The sequence below is a fragment of the Patagioenas fasciata genome, chromosome 2 (assembly GCF_037038585.1).
Source record: "Patagioenas fasciata isolate bPatFas1 chromosome 2, bPatFas1.hap1, whole genome shotgun sequence".
Lineage (NCBI taxonomy): Eukaryota > Metazoa > Chordata > Aves > Columbiformes > Columbidae > Patagioenas > Patagioenas fasciata.
The window spans coordinates 151,624,880-151,648,416 of NC_092521.1; the positions used below are offsets into that span (position 1 = coordinate 151,624,880).

At 40.7% G+C, this 23,537-nt stretch overlaps 1 protein-coding gene across 4 annotated transcripts; it reads left to right on the forward strand.

Annotated features, from left to right (window-relative positions):
- The first annotated feature begins 33 nt into the window (after positions 1 to 33).
- PDSS1 (decaprenyl diphosphate synthase subunit 1) lies at positions 34 to 23,417 on the forward strand. Of its 4 annotated transcripts, none has more exons than XM_065830579.2 (11): positions 34 to 387; positions 2,063 to 2,127; positions 2,989 to 3,112; positions 3,482 to 3,612; positions 10,628 to 10,769; positions 11,529 to 11,640; positions 11,729 to 11,838; positions 18,358 to 18,438; positions 18,629 to 18,742; positions 22,054 to 22,134; positions 22,890 to 23,417. In XM_065830579.2, exons 1-11 carry the CDS (start codon positions 256 to 258, stop codon positions 23,028 to 23,030), a joined length of 1,233 nt encoding a protein of 410 aa, XP_065686651.1. In that variant the 5' UTR covers positions 34 to 255; the 3' UTR covers positions 23,031 to 23,417. The 4 variants fall into 4 exon arrangements, with proteins under 4 accessions (XP_065686651.1, XP_071661357.1, XP_071661358.1 ...); XM_071805256.1 differs by having other exon boundaries at positions 50 to 112; XM_071805257.1 differs by lacking the exon at positions 11,729 to 11,838 and having other exon boundaries at positions 221 to 387; positions 11,529 to 11,633.
- The last annotated feature ends 120 nt before the right edge of the window (positions 23,418 to 23,537 follow it).

Sequence of the window (23,537 nt, forward strand, 5' to 3'; positions counted from 1 at the left end):
GCCCGGTGAAGGGCGGCGGCCCAAGCCCAGTCCCACAGCCGGGGTGTTGGCCGGGCCCTCAAAGATGGCGCCGCTCACCCCTCAGCCGCGCTCAGAGCCCCAAGGGAACAGCGTGAGTCAAAGCAAAGCGGCCCCCCGCCCGCCCGGACGTCCTCCCGGCAGCCCTGCGAGAGGGTGGTGGCGGCGCCGGGCTTCCGCGTCCGGGTCGCGGCGGTGCCGGGAGGCGGTGCCGGCGCGGCGTGGCTGGGGGACACCATGGCCTTGCGCTGGTGGTGGCGGTGGTGCGGCGCCTCGTCCCGCCGGGCGCCGGCGCTTGGCTCCCTGCCGCGCCTCCGCCCGCCGGGGCCCGGCTGCCACAGCCCGCCACCGCCAGCCCCCGGCGCGGCGGTGAGTGCGCGAGGCGGCGGGCGACTGGAGGTCACCGGGAATGAATGGGGCGGCGGGGGGGCCCGAGCGGCCACGGCTGCCCTTGGCTCGGGGCCACCGCTCCTTCGGCCTCTCTCAGCCCGCGTCCTCCCTCCCGCCGGACAGCGCGGGGCCCCTAGGCGGTTCCGGGGTGTGAGAGCCGGCCGGGCGGCTTCGTGCCCGGGGACCTTGCCGGAGGCAGGAGCGCTCTCGGCGCAAGGTTAAATACCGGCTGAAGGGCTTTCAGGGCAGGGCTGGTTGCTCTTGTGGGGAAGAACCTCTTGGACTCTTCTCTGGGTGGGAGCAGGGAAAGCGATTCCATTAGTGTGAGATTTTGAGCGTGTTTGTGTGTAACTCAGCATGACGAGCTGTAGCGGGGGCAGCTCTCTCACCACACTCGTTTACGCTGTCCTCTCAAGGCCAAGCCACTGTTCTGACCCATGGTAAAGTGATCTGGCTGTGGTGTGTCCAGCATCGTGCATGACCCAGTCTGGTAGTGTTAAGCAGCAGTGTAAAGGAGAGTCTGTCTGTGCCCTCACTGAAGGAAGAATAGGGAGAGAGTGGCTATTTTTTAGGCAACAGAAAATTATGAGAGGTATGAGAGAATGAACTTACCATGGTCTTGGCTATAGGGCTGGGCACTTAAGTCAGACAGCAGCGAGCTGCAAATCTATCATAAGTTAGGGTTCCTCTTCTCCTTCCTCTCCTTCCCTTATCTCCTTACCTGACCTTTTTTCATCACATAAACAAGGAGGATGAGAGGGTGCCCTGGAGCCCGTGCAGTACTGTTGTTTCTCTCTCTATGTCCAAGGAGAGCAACACTTGAAGTCATGTGCAAGGAGGCACTGAGGCACGAGGAGCAAGTTGGGGGAACTCTTCTGCAGTTCTAGGTCTCCTCAAGCATTTCTGTGCAGGCTTTCGCAGAGGCATTTCGGTGAACATGTGGGTTGTGGTGAGTGAGGGCTGGGTCAGCCCTGAGTCAGTGTGCGCTCCAGGGCAGGGCTGGGTGGTTCTCAGCAGCCCTGCCAGGAGTGGAGCAAAAGGTGCTCTTCCTTCTCAGCCTATCTCTGCTGGAATGGTGTACCTGGGACTGCACCTCCTCTCAGGCTCCTGGGCTCTGTCTGCAGGGAGGCATCGCTGGAGGGACTGCTGGGTTTGGACGTTAGGTTCTTGACATCTAGCAGGGAAGATGTGCAGGTGTAAATTACCATAAGAAGCAATCTGAACTAAAATTGCTTTAGGGGAAAGCAAGAACATGTTTTTCTTCTGTTAGTGTAGTGTTTTACAGAAATGGCTCTTGTCCTTTTCTATGTGACTGGTGCAGTCCAGTTTTATCTGTGAGACAGGGAACACTGGAGCATTGCCCCTTCCAGGAGTGCAAAAGCAAGGTTTCACTAGAGCAGTTCTGGGAAGTTACCTGATACGCCTTCTGGGCTGGTCCTGTGAGGGGAGAAACTCCAGCGCTCCTGAGTGGAAGAGTCAGTTTTATTGGCAGTTACTTCTCACATGATATAGAAGGAGATTAGGAGACTACCTTTGCTTCTGGGTTGTTAAAATGGAGAAATAAAGCAGTGCTGATAAACAGACACTTAATTTTTGTAATCAAATGTTCTCTGTTTGTTTGAAGTTCTGTTAACCCTGATTTTTCTTTGTGCAGGTGTGTCACTTTACCCAAAGAAGTTCAACTTTTTCATTTCCAAAAATATGTAATATATTTTGGCGGTAAGTTGGAGATTCATATTGTTGTGTATTGGCTAAAGACATAGATATTGGGTGAACTTGGTGAGCTGTAAAATTTGAAAATAAGTTTCTTTGCCCTAGTACATAGTTGGATAATTCTGTATACACTGTTGCTATGGTGCTGAATTTGAATCTGAGTCTTCTGTCCTGGGGAGCAACAAGCAAGGCAAGAATGCCCCAAGAAAACCCATCCGGTTTACTTTGAAAAAGGAGACATAATAAGAGGCACAAACTTCAACTCTAGGGATCATTAAAAAAATCAGGCCTAAGCCTACTGCATTTTAACGCATCCAGGTGGAGCTTTCACTGATGAACTTTCATAGCATCATCATGCTACCTAGAAGTATTGATTTAATTTATAATGTTTAACGTAGCTGAGTGTGTAAAGGAAAATTTTCAAATCCAAGTCAGGAATATTTTTCCAGGAGTAGATGGGAGAGGGAAGAAAGTAACAGAATAATTGTGTAACTGGAAGATGAAGACTTCTTCTCCAAATGTATGCTATATTATCAATAATGTATTCAAAAGGAATACAGTGAGAGCAATGTCGTTTTATGTGTCTCGGAAGACTTCTGTAATCAGGTAAGGGCGTGGGGGGGTGTTATTGTTTGCCAGATGCTGCTCCTAAAAGTCTGCGATCATCAGTACACAGCTGTGCTGTCCTTGCACCGTATTCCCTGGTTGAAAAGAGTGCTTTGATGCCTTCTGTTTTTATTTTAGCCATTTGGTTAAATTTTTTTGGGGGGGGATAGGAGGAGGAAATGCTTTGAAATGTTTCTGTTTGGGGCATCAGGGAAAGTTTGCTTTTAACAATGTTACTGTCTTGAAAAACACTGTCACCAGGTTTCACCATACCAGTATGTCCCACTTGTGCAGCTGCAGTAAGACAGCTAGTGATGAAAAATACCAAGACCCTTTTCAACTTGGTAGAAAAGACTTGAAGAATCTCTATGAAGATATTAAAAAGGTAAGGGATTTTGGTGACTACTCTGGGATGTTGTGATGATTCTGACTTTAATAGCAACCGCCTCTTTGGAGGATAGTTACTGAAGTAATATTCTTTATGTTCATGAACAGCTGTCTGAAACTTGAACTGAAGGCAAAGAGAGCATTACTGCATGTCAGACGAGACTGCAATTTTTGTTTTCTCCTGTTTTACACTGCTGGAAAAGATCATTTATGTTTCAGATTACTTGTACTAATTTTAAAAACTACTTCAGCTTGCATTTGGTATAATGAATACAGGCAATAACCTTATTGATACATAATGTTTTGCTTGTATTAAACAGAATGGCTTTGTGACTTTTATGCTGATATATTATTTTCCTTCTTATAGGAATTACTTGTATCTACAGTAGAACTTAAGGAAATGTGTGATTATTACTTTGATGGGAAAGGAAAAGCCTTTCGACCAATGATTGTGGTGCTAATGGCAAGAGCTTGCAACATTCACCATAATAATTCCAGGTGAGCTGGTCACTTTTAGATATATGGACATATATTGTATTTGAAATTTCTCATTCTTGTGTTCCCAAAAATATGTCTAGTAACTTTTGGAAAAGAAAAAGCTCCTCAGTAAAACCTCAATTTAAGTTCCGTTGTGAAGATGTGGTTTTGTAGTTAGCAGTGCAAAAGGAACTACTGGGTTTATTACATGATTCCATGTGTAAAACTGTGGGTTATATTGCAGTTGTAACTGGTGATGGATAAATAATGTTGCAGAATTCTGATATTTGTGAGGCTTTTAGTCAATTTTAGCCTCTTACGCAAATGGTTTATTAGAACTCGTAATACTCCTTGAAACTATATGAACTTAATTAAAAATATTTTTCATTTGTAACCATTCATGTAGCTATTAAACTCGTCACAGGTAAGACCTGCAAGAAGAGACTTCCACAGCCTTTTCTTTTTTTTTGTAATTATGCAGAAAAGCCATTAAGTAGTATTCAAAGCTGTGAGATGTTAAAAGCAGTCAGATGGTTTTTTTTCCCCTTCTAGGAACAAGTTTCCACACTTAATTGTAAGATTCTAATCTTGGAGCTGGTGTAATCCTCATGTTCTTCAAGGTACTTGTCATTTGAAAGCAGTTTTAACTGAGCAGAACATCATGCTCACCCTGTACTCTCTGTCACTCCTTGCTCTGGCTGATTGCAAACACTTCTTTCCACACTTTCCTATCAGTTACATTTGCATTTTGAGGAAAGGTGTTGGCCAGAGTGTTCTCTACCTTCCAGCTACATTTCCAGTCTTCCCTTGTATAGAATTTCAAATATGAAATATTAGGTCCTTTGCCAGAAGTGTTTCTAGACTAATTCATCAGCCTTAGGGGATTTTTCTCAGGTCTTGCTCGGTATTTTCCTTAGCGATAGGTTAATGCCTTGTTGGACTTGATTTCAACCTCAGAGCATGGCATGTACTTTGCTGCTTGTTATGGCACCTCTCCCAGTACACTCCCTCCTGTGTGAATATAATTTGGAAGAAGAAAGCAAAACCTAGTTGGCAGTGTCCTGTCCTGTGTGTGCCAGTTCCTCTTGTTTTAGGAAAATATTGTACAGGACTAAAGAACTTCATTCCAGCCTGATTCTGTTCTCTGTTCAATACCACTCCTTGTCACTGTCTTCGAGGTAGCAAAAGGAACAATATTGGTTGTGAAACTCCTCGAGTATGTCCTTTGTCACAGCACTGCTTGGCCTACTATAGCCACAAGTGATCTTGATATGGAAAACAGGAGTGTGATGGTGTCACTTTTTGATAACAGAATCATTCTTGATGACTGGCCATCCATGGTGTAATGAGAAGAAACGCAATAAACCAAAAATTTCTGCTTGAGCTTGGAGGTTCATGCATGTCCTGCTAGGGCGTAATCCCCATGTGATCTACAGCCACCTTCTCTAAGAAAAACCTCAAAGTAATCGCAGCATACATCAACCATAGTATATCCAGTTCAGCTATGGGAGTGCTGATACCCTTGTATAGTGCTTTGTGAAATCATCAGGATGCCTGGATCTTGTGATCAAAAAAGCTAAGTCCAACCAGCTTCAGGGATGGACTGCAAAGGTTAGTAGGGAGAGTGAGGGACTTGTGGTCTGCAAATTTATCAGAAACGGGCAGAAGGAGCTATTTAAGACAAAGAACAATGTTGCTAAGAGGATGGAAACATAGGAGGATATGTTTAACAACTGGGACAGTGAGTTTTTGAAGCATCCTTCTAGTCAGAATAACAGGAACAATAGTTTTATTTCATTCTAGTGTAGCATGAGAAGCTTATGAACAAAATTATGTACTGTACATGCAATACCCTGAAGGCTGGAATTGATGTCATATAGTGTAGGAGGTAAGCAGTGAATCAGAGAAGAAAGCTGTAGAAAGAACTGAATTTGCCTTTATATGCTCAAAACATATTTGCTGTCTTCTGACATACACATGTGCTCATGGACATGTTCTTGTCCACGCATTGTGCTGTCTTGAAACCACCAGGACCAGTTTTCAGACCTGCCCTATGCCATGAGAATGTGTGATCTCAGGGTTCAAGTGCCACATATGCCTGGGGCAAGTGTTTGCTTCCTAGTAGTCGACCCTCAGCAGAGTGCTCTGATTTAGAGATGCCTGTGTCATTTGGCAGCTTTTGTCAGCACCTCCAAACCATGATGTTTAAAAGCCTTCTCATTAAGCTGAATGTTCCTTATATAAGGACAGACTGAGTCACTGTCTCTGTGGTGTTGTTTTTAGAATGAAATTTTGAGTAGGGAGAACAGAAATGTTTCAGCAAAGGAAGAGAATGAAATCCCAGGGTATTTACCTTCCTCTTCTTTGCCTCATGCCACTTTTCCCCACTTTGTAATTAAAATTCACATATGTTTATACAAGTCTTCAGTGTACTGCTTTTTGGTTCATGCATGATGACCAATGTCTTTTAAGGGTTCGGTAGGCCATGTCGAAAGAATATGCTTTCTTATTGTGGATATCCACTTACTGTGAGTTGATGAAGTTTTATGGGCATTTTCTTCTCTTTTGAGCTTCTTGAAGCAGGCTGGCTTACACCTGCTTTGTCATACATATACTTCTTGTTCACCCTGATACTGCTTTCATTATTGTTGCTTCTTAAAGCAGCATTGCTTCCAGGTGACAAATTGTTCTTCCAACTTCTTGCTGTTTGTGTGGAAAATTGTATATGTAGAGAAGGCAACACTGCGTATTTGTAACTCTGCTACTTACATAGGGGAAAATAATACTTGCTTTCTATTCTGCTCCTCCTGACATTTTTTAAGATATTTTTCCTCTTCTAGCTTGTCATTTCCCTTAAAGCATTTTGTCATTCTTTTCCTCAGTTAATATTGATTCTTCTCCCAGACTTGTTTTTCTTTGTTGAAGCTTTAGTTCCTTCACATGCAATCAGAGATACTGGCCACAACATCTGTAGACGTGTAGGGCGAGCCAATATCCTGTGGTGTTCATCCCTAGCATTTCTTTTGTTCTGCCTCTGGTGTTTGTGTTACTGATGTCGAGTTTCTCCTTCATCTCACTCCCATTCTCAAATGTCATATAACTTGCTGAACACAGCATGCTTTTGCCTGTTCTTTCATCTGTTGTTGTTTGTTTTCTGTTTGTTTTTACTCTTTTTTGTGCAATACTAGTACAAAAGGTAATACTCTTTCTTGTTTGGCTGTTAAAATAACAGGATGCAACTTTGTAAGGTTATAGGTCCTGATCTTACAAGGCGGATCACGGACACCTCTTTTTCTTCACAGAGCCCCACCAGAGTCGTTGAGACTTCTCAAGTGGATGGAGGGGAACATGCAGGTAGCTCTGCTTACAGTTTAGGGGACATCATCTGTATGTTTAGATTTGAGAAAGGAACAGTATTTAGAATGTCCTCAGCAGGTTAACTGTCTGCCTAGAGTGATGTCACTTCAGTGTAGTCATAATAAGGAGAACGACAGTTTTATAAAGCATCTGAACTATCATAAAAAAATATAAGTGTGTGAAGCATGCATGTTGTCCTGTGGTGGTATGTTGATATTTTTCCCTTGAAGATCTGAGTGTCAGAAGTCCAGCCCTGAGTCCTTAGGTCCCTCAGGCAATGGCTTTTTACTTAATGATAGCAACTTACCTTTGTGCAAGAGTGAGAATTGCTGTAAAGAGTTTAAGCTGTGGTCAAACAGACCCTCAATTTCACACATCCTCTGGCATTTCTTCACATACCTGTGTGCAGAATTTCACAGAATTATCACTTAGCCCGACTGGACCTAATGTTTTTGTTTCAGGTGTATTCTCCAGAGGTGTTTGCCAATAGTAGTTGTTATTTCTATTTCTGCACCAAAATGAGAGAGACAGACAAATAAGAAAAGGCCAAATAACTACAGAGGTATCTCAATAGAGAAAATAGTGAGCACAAAAGATTTAGGTGGAAAAAGGGGAATAAATCCACCAGAACGGTGCAAGAAATGTTTAAATATAATGACCTGGCCAAACTTCAAAGAATAATATTTCCTAAAGATATGAGGACCTGCCAGCGACCTTAGTCCTCTTCTATTTAATTTCTCCAAACCATGGTTGTCAGATACCTGTACTGTGCGCTGGTTTTCAGCTGTTCTGTAATTTGCTCCCATGTTAACACATCCGTTCTCTATGCCTCCCCCCAGTTTGGAGTACCCTTCTGTGTCACAGGCTGTGTTTTTTAAATGTTTGGTTTTTTTCAGCTACAGGGACTTAACAGGAAAAACTGAGGAGTGTGGTTGTAACACAGTAATTTTGCAAGTTCTTTTGCAACATTTCCTGTCTTTAAGCTAGCAATATTTAATTGCTGGCAAACATGTTGCAAAGCTCTTTGTTGCAGACTATAAATACTATTTAAACACTGTTTAGTGCTGTTTTAAGTTCCTCCTCCCCGCGCGCCCCCCCCCCCCCCCCTTTTTTTTTTTTTTAACGAAGAGGGATATTTGGAGGGAGTTTGGTTTTAACCTTAAGATCAGCCTTGGTCTTGTTCAGTGTAAGTGAGACAAGTTCTGTAATGGAAAAGACCTCAGCGTACTGTAGGTCTGTAAAAACTTATCACAGAATCAAGCAGCGGGTGCTACTGAAAAACATAGAACACGATCAAAGACTTAAAAATTAATGTAATGCATGTGTAAAAAGATTGACTTACAGTTGTACAAAAATTTTGTGTAAACATACATTATCTTGAGGTGCCTTTACTTTGAGAATGACCTAAAATGGCATCTTTCCACTTACTGGACTTTTGGGGACCTAGTTATCTATTGACTTGAGTTACTGCTACTTTTTGCTTTTGTTTTGCAGGCAAAGCAGAATGAAAAATGGCAGGGAATCAGAAGGCTCCCGTTTCTTGTGTGTTTTCCCTAAAATAGGCATGCTCTGATTCAGAATTACTCCTACAAGATGTTTGTAGGAAACTTGACAATTTTTTTGCCAGAGATGGAAAGAACCTTGCTTGAGACCTTACAGAAATAGTTGTTTAAAAAAAACCCACCTCTTCAGGTTAAATTATGACATTTGATATAACATTCCGGGAACCAGGCACGTGAACCATGAGAATTCCTATGCCATTTTTAGTCATTGTCAGAGATGAAATGCACTATAATGCAGAACTCTTTGAAAACCTGCTTTTGAAGTGTCTATCCTTGTGCTGTCTTCATACTACTGAAAGATTTTTGGTGTGTCGGTGAGTGTTGCCATTTACTGCTACTTCCCAGCAGGAAGTCCAGTCTGCTGACATAATTAAAGAAAAAGGGAGTCCCCAAAAGGAGACCAGTGCATGAAACAGGCTGGAGACCTTTACAGTTTTTTTGAAGGTAAGTTCTCCTACTTAGTAACAATAGTTTATTTTGGAAAACTACTTACACTGAACTAGCATTTGACTAAATTACTAGTCCACAGTAAAACTTACTTTCAAACAACCGTGAAGGTTTCCAGCTCTTACTTTCTGTTGTTCAAAAACCACATTTCACAGCCTATGAACCACACATCCTGCTATTGTTCAGGATGTAGAACTCCCACTGACAGCAATGCAGTGTTCTGCATAGAGGTAGGTGTCAGAACGCAGTGTTATGTCAGCAGACTGCAAGATGTTCTTTCATTTTGTGATTAATCACTAGATTTTAATAGATATAGGCAATGCAGGAAGATTTTAAATTCCCTTCATCTGAGCTGAAATGATTGTCTTTTATTTGTCTCTGTTCTTTTTCTGTTTTGCTGGAAAAATAGTGTGATTTGCTCTGTTACCTGTATACCAGAAGTAAGGCACATATATATCTGACGGGCTTTTTTGTTTTGGTATTGGTGGGTGGTTTTGTTCATTAGTTTGGTTTTTGTGGTGTTGGTTGGTTGGTTGGTTTTTTGTATGTGTGGAGTTTTTTTGTTTGTTTGTTTTGTTTTTGTTGTTGTTTGGTTTTGTTAGTTGGGTTTGGGTTTTTTGTTTGTTTGTTTTGTCTGGTTTGGCTTCTAGTGTTGTTTCTTTGTTTTGGTTTGGTTTTTTTAACATTGACGTGGGCTTGTCCCAGCTGTAAGGCAAGGCTGACTGGGACAGCCATTTCTGGGATCCTGTATGCAACCTGTGATGAAAATGGGTAGAGAAAAAGATGATACTAGAGCAAGACAATGCCGGTTGGATACTGGGGTAGATGGTACTTTGTGTGAGCTAAGTTTCCTCTGTGTTCATTTTGCCAACCTTGATCCCTAGATAATTGTTTCTATGTTCTTCCATTATCTTCTTTTCACCTGGTATAAAAAATAAAGTAGGTGTGAACTACTGAGACTTTAATAATAGATGTTAGATCTTCCCAAAGGCTGAATTTCAGGGAGTGTTAGGTAGTTGGTGTTTACAGTCCTAAAGTGATTGCAGTATAATTCCAGCTAATTCCTCAGGCTTTGGGAGAACCTCTAAGGTCTTAAGGTAATCAGATAAGATAAAGGATAAGATCCCTGAGTTATGTCTTTCAGATACAGAATGCAGGTTTCTGTGCCTGCTGGTCTCTCCAGCTGGCTGGTCAGTAGAGTTCAGCTTTGAAGAGTTTGTGATGCTGTGTCTTACAGGTGGAGCAACACAGAGATAATGAAAACTTTACAACTCTTCTACAAAGCTACCTGGAATTCTTTTCTCTGCCGTTTTCCAGACTTCTGTCTCCTTGGAACCAAGCATCCTTGCTGCTGTGCTATTTATTGCAGTCTGGATTTAGAGGGATTAGAGTCAGTAACTCAGGAGTTTTGCAGTACTGTTAATCCAGCAAGGCAGAAACAGGCCTCATAAGGATGGAAATTTCCCATTGCACTTACTGTACTAACATGACCTTACTTTCTCTTGTCTTCCTAATTCCAGGTTTGAAAGATGGGGTTCAGACCATGGAAAAAGTGCAACAGCTGTTTTCAGAGAAACATTTTTAGTTTGGTTTTAGTAGAGATTTCTTTTAGTGTATTGCAGCACGTATAATTGAGTTAATTATTTGACAGTTCTTGTGTTTTGTTTTAGGGAGGTGCAAGCAAGCCAGCGCTCTGTGGCCATAATTGCTGAGATGATCCACACAGCTAGCCTGGTTCATGATGATGTCATTGATGATGCAAATTCTCGCAGAGGAAAAATGACAGTCAATCAAATCTGGGGAGAGAGGAAGGTGAGTTTGCTATTATGTGCAAGACTTGCCTTTGAGTTTCAGCAGAGCACAAATACCCGGGGGGTTTGTCACGTTACTGTCCTTAGGCACAGGCTTGGGATACACCAGGAAAAGTATTCAGAGGTGCGTAAAGATTGTGAGTAAGACAAATACATGTTCCTTTTCTGAACTGCTGGAAGCATTAGATAATGTCTGATTGCAGTGTGATTTTACATTCCCTATGCCATTCTCTTCAGTGTTGTTGGAATGCTTCGAACTTGTACCTCATCCAGAACTCTATAGGTTACCATGATTCAGTAGTAAATGCAAAAAGGTTTTCAGTCAGCATGAAAACTTTTTGAGGGAAGTGTTTCTTTAGAGAGCAGTAAAAGGAAGGTCTTAGTCAGAAAATACAAGGAGATGAGTACACTGCCGATGCATCAGAACGTATGGCAATTTAGAGCTGACATGGTGAAGCAGTCCCAACAAAATGGTCAAATAGAAAAGTAATGTTCAAAAAAACTTCACAGGCAAATGTATTCAGATATTGCAAACAGGGAAGACAGTGCTGATATAGAAAAATGTAAACACCACTATAAGGCAGGGATTAAAAAGTGGTTCCAATTTTAATATTTGGTTATCTTCTGTTTTCTCTCTGTTACAATGCTTTATGTAGGAAAATTATGTGATGTCAGTAGACCTGCCAAATAAAGGAAATTGTATTGTCTGTACCAACAGGAAAAGACTTAGAAGATCAATTTATTTTTTTTTTATTCTTAGGCTGTTCTAGCTGGTGACTTCATCCTTTCGGCTGCTTCCTTAGCTTTAGCACGAATTGGAAACACTACTATCATCTCTGTTCTAACTCAGGTGATTGAAGATCTGGTGCGTGGTAAGGTCTTTTTCTGTTTTTATCTTCAGATACTGCTTAGGCAAGCAAAAACCCACAAATAAAAACTCCCATCTGTGCAACTTTTTAGGTGAATTCCTCCAGTTGGGTTCCAAGGAAAATGAGAACGAGAGATTTGCTCACTACCTCGAGAAGACTTTTAAGAAGACTGCGAGTCTTATAGCAAACAGTTGTAAAGCAGTATGTACGTCTGTCTCTTCTGAAGTTAACCTACCATACTGTAAGCTTCACAGCTAAACTCCCAGTTATTCTGGTTTTCTCTGGAGACCCTCCAAAGCAAACCCTTAAAATGGTATTCTGCCAGAATGTGGATGGGTTTGTGATTGTGCATTTTATCACAGTTCAGCTCTGTAGCTCCCAGTATTACTTCTCACTCTTTCGTGTCTGTTTTCTATTCATACACAGATTTATTGTTAATCTCATTTGAATCAAAATAAGGTTCACTGTGGCAGCCTTAAATTTATTAAATTCTGCAACATTGAGATAGTGTTTTTAATCTCAGTTGATAATTCTTGAGCCTATAATTTAAGTCTTCTTTGACGTCTGATTCCACTCCTTGATGCCATGTGGGACCTTAAATGATAACAGTGGGAGGAAACAATTGTTTGTACTCTGCATTGTAAAAGAACAGAAGCATGCATTTCTTGATTTGTTTGGGGTTTTTAATTATCAGTTGCTATATCCAACCCCATCTCTCATTCAGTTCTGTTACTTCATTACAAAAAGATCTGATTGAAGATGATGTTCTTATTCAAAAAAACATGGTTACTTTTAGTGCGGAAAATGGAGAAGGTGGGCAATAATCTTACACCGAGGTTTGTGTTTGTTTTTTTTTTTTTTATAAAAGGCAGCATAGCTGGTGTATCCTATAGCAAGAGGGAGTTCTAAGTGAATTAGACTGAAAATCTGTGCTAGTGTTAGTCATCTTCCTTTGTTCTCAGAGAACCGGTACATTTGTCCAATAGACAGCAGTTGAAAATTGCTTAAATCAAAAGGATCATACAGAATGAGAGACACAGATTTTGTTGGGAGGGAAAATATCTTTAATTCTAATTGGAGGAAAGTAATTAAGTCTTCCGGATTGCTCGTATTAATAGCAATATGACCCTGGCAAGAATTTCCCTTTGGAAATCTCTATTTATATTAGGGGCCAATTGGACTAGTAAAGAGCATCACATTATTCTGCTACCCCAATAAAAACATACAAGTTTTTGTATTCACTTTGACAGTCTTACTAAAAGTACCTTCACAGATAGAAGAAGAAATCACTGGCTGGATTCTCCTTACAAATGTGCTATTTTGAGTTTTTTCCTTTTCATAGCTCGTAAGAGTTAAGGATTTAAGTGCTTCCCTCCAGGTCGTGGCTGTGATGCTGCTGTTTGGCTGCTTTTCCTTTAGTGGTTGTTCTGAGTTGTTTTATTGCCAAAGTGCTGGAATTTCATATGCAGTAAAATTTGTGTTATAAAGGCAAAACCAGAGAGGGGTCTGTCTTTATGGCAAAATCATACTTATTGCATACAGTAGCAATGACTTGTATGTATATGCCTCCCTCAGTTTCTTTCTGCATGGCCTAAGATACCATTAAAAAGGGGATTTTTGTGTGTGTGATTAGGTTTTTTTGGAGGTGGTGGGTGTTTTGTTTGTTTTGTTTTTTGTTTGTTTAGGTGGTTTTGGCTACTAAGGAAAAGGATGGAATAAGAAGGAAGTTTTCAGTAGTGAAAATTAAAAGCAGGATCCTCATTTCTAGCTTGAAAGCAAATTCAGTTGGGAATCAAGTATTCACATTTTCAGGGACAAAGCGAAGGAGAGACATTGTTTTCAGAACATCAGTTACAACCAGGCTAGTGTGCCATTACAAACAGTTCAGTTCCTGTTAATGATCAGAAAAAACAGTAGTTTGTTTTTGAGCATAAATAAAAGTATTAACTGGAAAGAAGATGTCAAACAAGTTCAGGTGGCATCTTAAGAATTCTAGAGAGTCATGCTTTAGAGATGGAAGAGTAGAGTATTCCTGGAAAAATGTCTGAACAAGGTAATAGTCTGTCAACACTGGTTAGTCACTTTATTAGATACCTTCTGCATTTAAATCAAAAGTCCTTTAAGTTGGTTAAATAGTTTTTAATGGACAGAACACTCTGTTCAAGATGTTGGAGCCATCCCAGTCTCTAGTTTATTTCTATAATAGTTCTGCATGGGGGAATGTTACTGAAATAGTAGTCAAAGTGATGCGTTGCAAAAGGAAATGATGGCAGATGGCCCAGAGGGCCAATGAAGCCTTAGTTACTGAAAGGCATTTTTCAGAGAAACATGAGAGGTGACTTTGGTTCAAGAATTCAGAAACAATAAAGCTGAAGTGGAATTTCTATTAGTCATCAGGCAAGCTGGAGATGGCAAAATAAGCTGAGCAGGTTCTCTTTCTGTCTTTTTTCAAATCCTGCTGTAATGTGACCTCCTAACCTTCACAAAACTGTTTGTATTTTGCATAGCATACTTTCAGAAGAGGGATTAAACCATGCTTGTTTTGAGATAAGCATGAAGTTGCACTGGAGATTCTTGATGATTAGGAGAAAGCACGCAGGCTCCTCATGTAAGGCGAGGCTGCGTCAAGCCTTAGGGACTGAAGAAAAGGAACAGTCTGCAGCTCTGGATCTACCTGTGAGCTCCTGCTTTAACTAGTTCATAGTCTGGTGTGCGCACAGAGCTCCATCAGAAAAACCTACCAGGGTTTGGAACTGGTGTCCAGGAAAATAAGGCCTCTGATTCCCCAGCCCAGCTAGGCATGTGGGGCACAAGGACGTCCAGTGACAGATGTAGGGCAATAGCATCAGTAGCATCAGATATTATAGTCAGCCAGTAAATGTCCTTATTTATTATTTAAAATACAGTAACTCTTTGGGGGGTATTTATTCTTCATAACATTTGCTATAAAAAAAGATTAGTATAAATATATAATATAAAATACCATTCTTCATAAACAAGTACTTGCTTAACATGTTAAAATATTAATTATTTGAGGAAAGGTCAGATGTGTGAAGGTGCAGACTCAGGACAAGATAGTTGTCTGCTGGGGCTAGGTAGATCTCATCATTTCTGTAACTACTCTTGGGAGGAATTGAAGAGCCTGGAGAAGTGAGCGCTGAGCCCTGCAGCAGTGAGCGTGGCTGCATTGCTGACGGTGTAGCCAGCACGTCCAGGGAAGTGACTTCTCCTCTGTTTGGCACACATGAGACCTCAAGGCCGGGCTCCCTCCTACCAGACAGATGTTCACACTGTGGAGTGAGATGAGTGAAGGGCCACCATGATGGCTGGGGGCTGGAGCAAGTGATATGCAAAGAGCTGGTTTTAGTGCGGAATAGAGAAGGTTCAGGGGGAATCCTCTTGCTGCCTCCAGCTGTGTAATGGGAGGGGGTAGAGAGGATGGAGAGATGTGCAGTGAAAGGATAAGTTGTACCATGTTAAAATTCAATTAGCTATTAGGAAAACTTTCTCCATGAGGTTGGTCAAATGCTGGAACAGGTTGTGCAGACAGGCTGTGGGATCTTCATCCTTGGAGATGCTCAGAATTCAACTGGACACAGCCCTGAGCAACCTGATCTAACTGTGAAGTAAGCTCTGCTTTGAGCAGATAGCTGGGCCAAATAATCAGAGTTCCCTTCTAACCTAATTGTGTGATTCCACTGGAAAGAGGAACAGTGCTCCTGTCTGGAAAAACAGCGGTGGATGAGCCATGAATGAGAAGGCAGGATCCTGACCGCTTCAGATGGGTGTGGAGGAAAAAGGCTGGAAAAGGGGAAGATTTTGGAGCCTTTTCCTTTCCATAGTGTCCAGAGATCTAGGAGCGTGAGAGCAAACATCTCTTGCACTGTTTGTACAAGCCTACCCCTGCCCGGCAGCGGGTTCTCCTCTCTTACAGGGCACTGGTATTGACATGCAAGGGCTTTCAACTCCTGCTGCTCTATTCTCACATGATAAATAACGGAGCAGGATGTATCTGCCCAGAGCTGATGACAGAATATTTTATAGATGTGAAATTCAGTAAAGAGGCAAGATTGGTTTATAGTCTCCCATGTAACGTAAAATAATAGAAATGATTTTTTATTTTAAAAAGTGTGTTTGAAATAATGCCAAGCAGATTGACTTGCTTTACTGAATTCAAAGAACCTTTCTAAAGAATTTGTTCCACTTGGTATTAGGAAGGATTTTTCATCAGGATTTAGTGGAGGACAAGTCTGACTTCTTGCAAGATTAAATTCGTAATCAACCCAGTCATATCAGGAGAACTATAGGATGCTTTCCAAGGGTGAGCTTTATCATTTAAACATATATCACAGAATCACAGAATGGTTGGAGTTGGGCTGACATTTTTATCCTGATTTTCGTTTGTCAATGCTTGGTGTTACCCCGGTCTGGCTTCAGTTAAACCATCGCTCTGAGAGCGAGTGGCTGATGGGAAAGGCTGCCTGTCTGCATCCCAGCGCGTGTCCATGCGGGGGCAATAATCCACAAGAGCAACTGGAGAAATTGGCTCCTGGAGGAACTCCCTGGTAGACAAGACCTGATCACGTTGCAGGTTTATGATGCGGTCAGAGTGTTGGTCACTTGAGGTGTGATGGGCACAGCAGTCTCCTGCATTTTTAACTCTATTTTGTCTTTGAAAATGTTCATAACGTGCATAGGAGCCATAAAGGTCTTCTCTTGCAAAGGTGCAAGAATTTTGCATTGATGTATTTCGATTGTGTTACATTCTGTAGCTCAGGCTCCTATTTTTTAAACATACATGTACTGCTGCCATTATTTATATAGGTAATGTCTGTGTCCCCAGAAAACTCTGCACCTACAGGAACAGCTCTGCTCTGACTTTTCAGATTAAATGATAAAGCTCTTCTCTTTACGTGGCACTTCCTCACCCACCTACCCACTCGTGCCCACTCTGACCCTTGGCCACTAACCAGGATCTTGTCACTGTTCTACTGAATTCCGTATTTCAATTCTTCACATAAAATGCAGTGGTAGATAAAGATTTCATTGAAACAGGGTGGATGTAGTCCTCCTGCCTTGCTGATGTTGTTTGATTTTTATTACAGAAACAAACAAAAGTTTGCTAGGTATGGAACAGCAGAAGAAGACATTAGCTCTTTGGGGCAAATACTACTATTTAAGAGACAAGCATCAGGAGGAAGATAGAAGGGGAAAATGCTGTAGTTTAGTAGTCCCTAGCAATGTCTATTTAAATATCGCCTATTAATATTTGTAGCTCACTCTGTTTTAATAGCCTTCAGGATTTCATGTGATTAGACATAAGTAGCATTATTTTCCTGCTATACGATCCTCCTCTTTTAAATAAAATTGGGAAATGTGAGATGCTGTTAATGCCTCAGGCATCCACATTCCTCTGGGTGTTAACTGTTATCCATGGATGTCGGTTATGAGTGGGAACTGTTCTGATGCTCAGTTACAACATGCACTGATGCATGAAATAGTCTCTAATCTTGTGTGAGTTGCATTGCATTTATTAGGATATAATGTTGTTTCACATTTCAATCTTCACCTTCAGTGCTACTGCTGGACTTGCTTTTAGTTTGGGATTGGTTTTTGTTGGTTTTTTGTGCCTTTTTTTCAAATTATCCTACCTTACCTACGCTTAAAGAGAAATTTTTATGTATGTATACATATTTTATGTTGTGTGGTTTTCCTAGCATGTATTTTCAGTCTTACATTAAGTAAAATGTATCTTCACTCCTGTTAGTCACAGCACATTTGGAATGTCTGCAGTGAACCAGGATGGATTTTTGCCCCCTGTTCCTAATTGCTTTATTGAAGGCTGAAATAAATCTGAGTATTTAAATATGACCAATCTCATTCTGCAAAGTGTCTAATCAATATATGCATGCAAAAGCATAAGTGCCCTCACTTTGAGGCAAGATATCAAGTCTCAAATCTTAATTTGTGTCCTATATTTTAGCTTTGTGGAGTTTATTCAGCAAAACTTTTTGTCTCTCAAGTAGTCGATTCCTCTATCTGTACTTAATGAAAACATTTTATCTCAGTTTAGTGATAACTTCTGTTTAGTTTGGTATACGTTCCTTATTCACTGTCATGTCTTTGCCACTAATTATCCCTTGATACCTCTGTCTGCAAGCTAATCAGCTCATCTTCCTGAGCAATTCCGTTATAGTTAACATCACCCTTAAAAATAATCTTCCTTATCTCAACTGTCCCTCCTATACTGGATGCAACACATCAAGTTTTGTGAATCTTTTATGAGGCATGTAATGTCCATTTATCTCTTGTCTGACCTCCAATTATCTCCTGGCTGATTTATTTATGTAATAAATTTAATTCCCCTGTCACTGGACTGTGGATCACTACTAGCCTGCATGTGCAGTGCATCCACGTTTCTTCTCTCTTCATCCTTGCATTATAATTTCTAAGTCTGATAAATATTTAATAAAGCTCATCTCTTTCCAGACCTGAATATATTTTTAATACTGCACTGCTCTTCAGCCTTGTTTTCTAGTAAGCTTGGCTATTTGTGTGTATCCATGAACTGAGATAAGCCAGACTGTGCTAGTGAGTCAGCTTATTTTCCTTTCCCAGATCCCTACTGTCCGTGCTTGCTATGTCACACCTATGGTCAGAGACTAAAAGCGGATGCTGACTGAAGCCTTCTATTTACCTGTTTTTTTTTTTTCTTTTCAGGTCTCAATTCTAGGCTGTCCTGATCCCAAAGTTCATGAGATTGCATACCAGTATGGAAAGAATGTTGGCATAGCCTTTCAGGTAGCGCTTTTGTTGAACTTAAGGGAATCTAAAATCTAGACTTTTGCAAACTGCCTTAGAAATCAAAGTCTTAATCCTTTCCATTAATATTTTCTTAACAAAGAGTATTCTGTGTTTAGTTCTCATAAAAAAAAAGAAAAAAAAAGAAAAAGAAAGTTTTAAAATAATCTGTATGTTTATCTCTTTCCAGCTAATAGATGATGTGCTGGATTTTACATCGTGTGCTGACCATTTGGGGAAACCAGCAGCAGCAGATCTCAAACTTGGATTAGCCACAGGCCCCGTCTTGTTTGCTTGTCGACAGGTAAGTCAACAGCAATCTATTTCCCCAAAGCAAAGTGTTCACTGTTCTTCACAGCACACCCAGAGGTCCAGCCAAACACGTGAAGTCTACAGTGTAAGTGATGAGCACGGCCTAGGCAGGTGTGAAAAATCAATGTGTTCCAGATCAGCTGGATTCAGTGTGCACACACGTGTTCTTTCAGGCCGAGAAACGCCTTCCTACACAAGTCCTCTTAACATCAAGCCCTTGTATCAAAAGCAGAACTAGTCATCTTTTGCTGCCTTAGTTCAAGTGCTTCACCTTCGCAAAGGGGCAGGTATTCAGAGAGTTTTTGCATGTTTTCTGCAGGTTATTCGTAAGTATTTTCTTGCTTATGTTCTGGGCTTTGTATCCATCCCAAGGCCAAGAACTTAAATCTCTGCTTAGCTTTTAGGTGGGTACCTCTGTTTATTGGATTTGATCTCTTCATCTCGTCGTCCTCGAGTCCTATCCAATTATAAACATTGGAAGCTCTCCCTTCTGAAAGTAAATGTGATAGTAGTTGGGATAACAGAAAAAGGAGTATTATAAAGAAAATAAGCTTAAAACTGGTCAAGATTTTTAGGGAAGGAGTACAAGGAAAAGAGAATTACCAGCAGCACCAAAAGAAACACTGAAATTAGTGCTGATCTGTAAAAGGGGAAGAAACTAGCTTAATGCATCTTGCTTAAGCTTCTGGTTCACCTGAGGAAAGATTTGGGACCCAGAAAGCAGTCCTTCCTACCAAACTTCACAGTATAATACAAAAACTGGCACAACTAATCCCAGTAGAGTTCTAGTCTCTGATCTTTCATTGGAATTGCTCAGAGCTTGACATGGGAAAAATTTTAACTCATTGAAAAAAATATACAACTTTATGACATTTACTTCTCCCTGTTTCTTAAGGAGCCCAGGGGTGGAGGGAGGTGGAACATACGTATGTGTTTATTTCCTCATCCCTTGGGCATTTACAAGGACGTATGTCTTGGAGAAGACAGGAAAGCAGAGAGTATCAGGCACTTAAGAATGCAGACGAGTGCATGCTGAGAGCAATCTCCTCCATGTTCTCAGTTCCTCCCCACAGACTCATCTAGGGGATTCACAAACTTATGCTTTCAGAATTTGTTGATAAGCAGCAGGATCTTGTTAGTCATCAGCAACTGGAGTTGTCTAAAGAACAGTGAGAGACTTGGGCACAGAAAGAGTTGCAACTGTGAAATGGTTTGTTTGTTTGCCTGTTAAAGCTACTTGTAGAGAGAAACAAGGACATGTTGCAAATACTCTGATTTTGGCAGAGAATGGGTGACACTGATTGTCTTGTGGGTGTTGAATATTCCATTTTTTTAAATTAAAACTATTCTTTTATTCATTTGTTTGGGTTGGCTGTCTCTGACTTCCAACTTCATCTATCATTTAATTAGCCTTAGAAGATAAATGAGTTCATAATATGGAAATACAAGAAAAGAAAATCTGCCAGTTCTATTTTAAAATCTTACTTATTCTTTGTAGGTCGCTTTTAAATGCTTTTCCTCATTGATAGATGGGAAGCATTATCCTTTTGCATTGAAAGATAACTTGAGCACCTTGCAAAGTTTTCCACATTAACTGGAAGGCTTCTTTGCTGAAAATTTCCTGCTGTTTTCATGAAACGGGAAGAACAGCACTACAGACTTAAGTGAAACAAAGTATAAGCGCTACAAAAATCTGGAGCTTCAACAGACACTTATCTGTGCTGCTACTAAAACATATTTCATCTATTTGTATCTGAGAATAAAAACTCCTGAGCCAGGATGTGCAGATAGCCCAAAATGTAATTGTTAGCTTCAGGCTGTCTTTTATCTTGAAATTAATATTACTACTATCCTGCACGCTCTTCAGTATATCTGCTAATCCTCACGTTGTCTTCTTGACAAACGTACTTTAGTTCTCAATGTGCTCTGAATTTTCAATGACAGCCGCCTTTTTCTTGTCCTCTCCCCTCCCTCTGAAATATAACCTTATGCATTAGAATATTAAGGACAGGATTTAGTACAAAAAATGTTTAGCTTGATGTGAGGCCTATTTATTCAGTATTTAGAGTTCACTCAGTAAAAAAAATAAGGAATACACTAGTATCTGCTAAGTCTAAAGCCACACTTCAACTATTAGAGCAGAAGAATGACAGTTTATTTTAAGCATTCTTGTAAATGCTTATATACTGCCCGTTAAATCTGTGGAACTGCTAATAACAGGTTTGGGGATTTTTATATCCTTTAGTGCTTAAATATAAAAAGTGAAAACATATGCATCCTATATTGATGTAAATATGAATAATATGAAAATTGATTACATGAACATTGCAATTAAATTGCCATTACATGGGAAGAAAGCTAGGAACTAGAGAAAGCCAAGTGTGAATCACTAATAAGCTTCTAAATGTATCTTCCAGGAAGACTGCCTGTGAGTAATAGGGAGATGTCACAACACTGAGGAATGCTACTTGCTTGTTCCTAACAGATTCGTAGAGTTTCAGGACCAAAGGTGTGCAAGGAAAGCAGATCATTGTTTACAAGTGTATGGCAAACTTCCTTTGGCTATAACCCTTTCAAATAAGATGAACAAACAACTCTTTCCTTTAAAAATAATTCTTCTGCAGAGAAGCTGCCTTTAATTGTGGCCTTTGTTAAGCACCAGGTTTTTCTGCTTCTGGACTGTCTGAAGAAAGTGCCTGTGTGTTTAGATAAGTGACAACTGACTTTAGTTATCTACCTGATTTGTAGGGACTTGAGTTACAAGTTCAATGTGATTGAAAACAAAATACATCACAGTTACCTTTGACTGTTATATCTACTTATGATTTCCATTGCTCTGGCCAGATATATATATTTTGTTTTAATAAGAGAAAAATGGTATCAATCATGAAGGATTTTATAGGTTAAACTCTGCAATAGAGATATAACAAACCTCCTGGGTTCTCTGTTGTACATGTGGGGGAAGAGGTGCTACTTCTAGGTGTGCCAACACTACCCATTGTTTGTGATACAGGAATACCTGAACCAGATTACACACCTGGAAGTAGCCACATCAGAATGTGCCACAGCAAATGCTGACTCTCACTGCCAACTGCCTACAGCCAACAGAGCCAGCCAGTTTAAGTTTTAAATGCTTGGGTTTTCCTGTGCAAATTAAGGGCATTAACCTACAGCTATAGCTGTAGCAACAACAGTGGCAGGGGGAGAGGTGTGTGCTTTCATTTCTTTTTGACCTTAGTGCAACAGGCAGCTACACAGAAAACAACTCCTAAGCAGCACAAAACCTTCTCTCTTTGTGCTTAGTTTCCAGAAATGAATGCTATGATAATGAGACGATTCAGTAAGCCAGGAGATGTTGAACGTGCACGGAAATATGTGTTGCAGGTAGGACTGATATCAAATATTTAACTCCTGAAATGCTGCCCCCACTCAACTCCATCTGAAAATCATCGCCTCTGAAGTAAACCAGCAGGGGTGCATTTTCAAATCCAAGCAAAGTAGCATGCTACCGGCAACACCCAGTTAGTACTCCAGCTGTCTTACTGGCACAGTGTTTTAGCAGAAATGCTAGGTACTGAAGCACTCTTTTTTTTTTTTTTTCCTCTCCAATAGCATAAAATCCACATAATTTAAAAAGCTCATGCATGAACTCAGTTCCTTCAGCTGAAGAGTAGCTGTATCCAACAACTGGTGTAAGCAGCACACAATTACCAGTCAGTGTTGTAACTGCAGTGCACATTCCATATCAGTTTTAATGGATTGCAGTCTGAAAAGACTGAATAATCCTCTGTGCAAAATGAAAACCCATTTTTTCAGCAGACCACAGGTTTTTTGTACATCTCCATTTAAGGGAGGATGGGAGGTGCTAAACCATTAGTTTCTAATCCTGCTGAATAGTATGTTCTTAATACCAGTGTTGTATTGTATTTATACTTAAGTTTAGCATGGATCAGGTTTAGTATTTTGAAGCTTTGGGGAAGAGACATAGGATCCAATGAATGCAGAATTTCCCCTTCATAATATAATTAAGTGTTCAGGGTACTTACTGACCTGGAAACTTCCCCTGTAACTGGAAGAGACAAAAGGCAGGAAAGAGGCTGACCAGTTACCCATTGCCTTTCACTGTCTTCTTACACAAGAGTGATGGTGTGCAGCAAACGACCTACCTCGCCCAGCGCTACTGCCACGAAGCCACACGGGAGATCAGTAAACTGCGGCCATCCCCAGAAAGAGAAGCGCTCATTCAGCTGACGGAAATGGTACTCATGCGAGACAAGTGAGAGAACTCCTTCCACTCATTCTGGCAGCTACTTACCAGACTGTGCCTAAATTTACTTCAAAAGTTACTTGCTTCCAACACAGGCTACCAAAAATTATTTTTTTAAAAAAACTTTTTTTTTTTTCCTGGAAGTTCTACTTTTTTTAAAAAAACAAAAGTTTAAAGTGTTTTACTGTGGGGAGTCATACAATTCAGAGCAAATCAAATTGTGCTGTACAACTGTTCTAGGGTGGGCTATTAATTGTGGGTGGGCAGGGAAGATGTTTACATGTTGATGCACAAAGGCCACAATGAGAATAAATATAAATCAGTGTATGAGAACTGAAGTTGCTCCAAATTTCACTTGTTCACACTAATAAACAGAGCATGCATGGTACCATCTGGTAAACTCCTGTGAAGAGGTTTGAATGCTTTCCCAGCTGTTAAACCTGGAGTTGTATACATGGAAATTGGTCTATTACAAAAGACTATATGTAGACTTGAATTGGTTACAAACATACATGAGAAG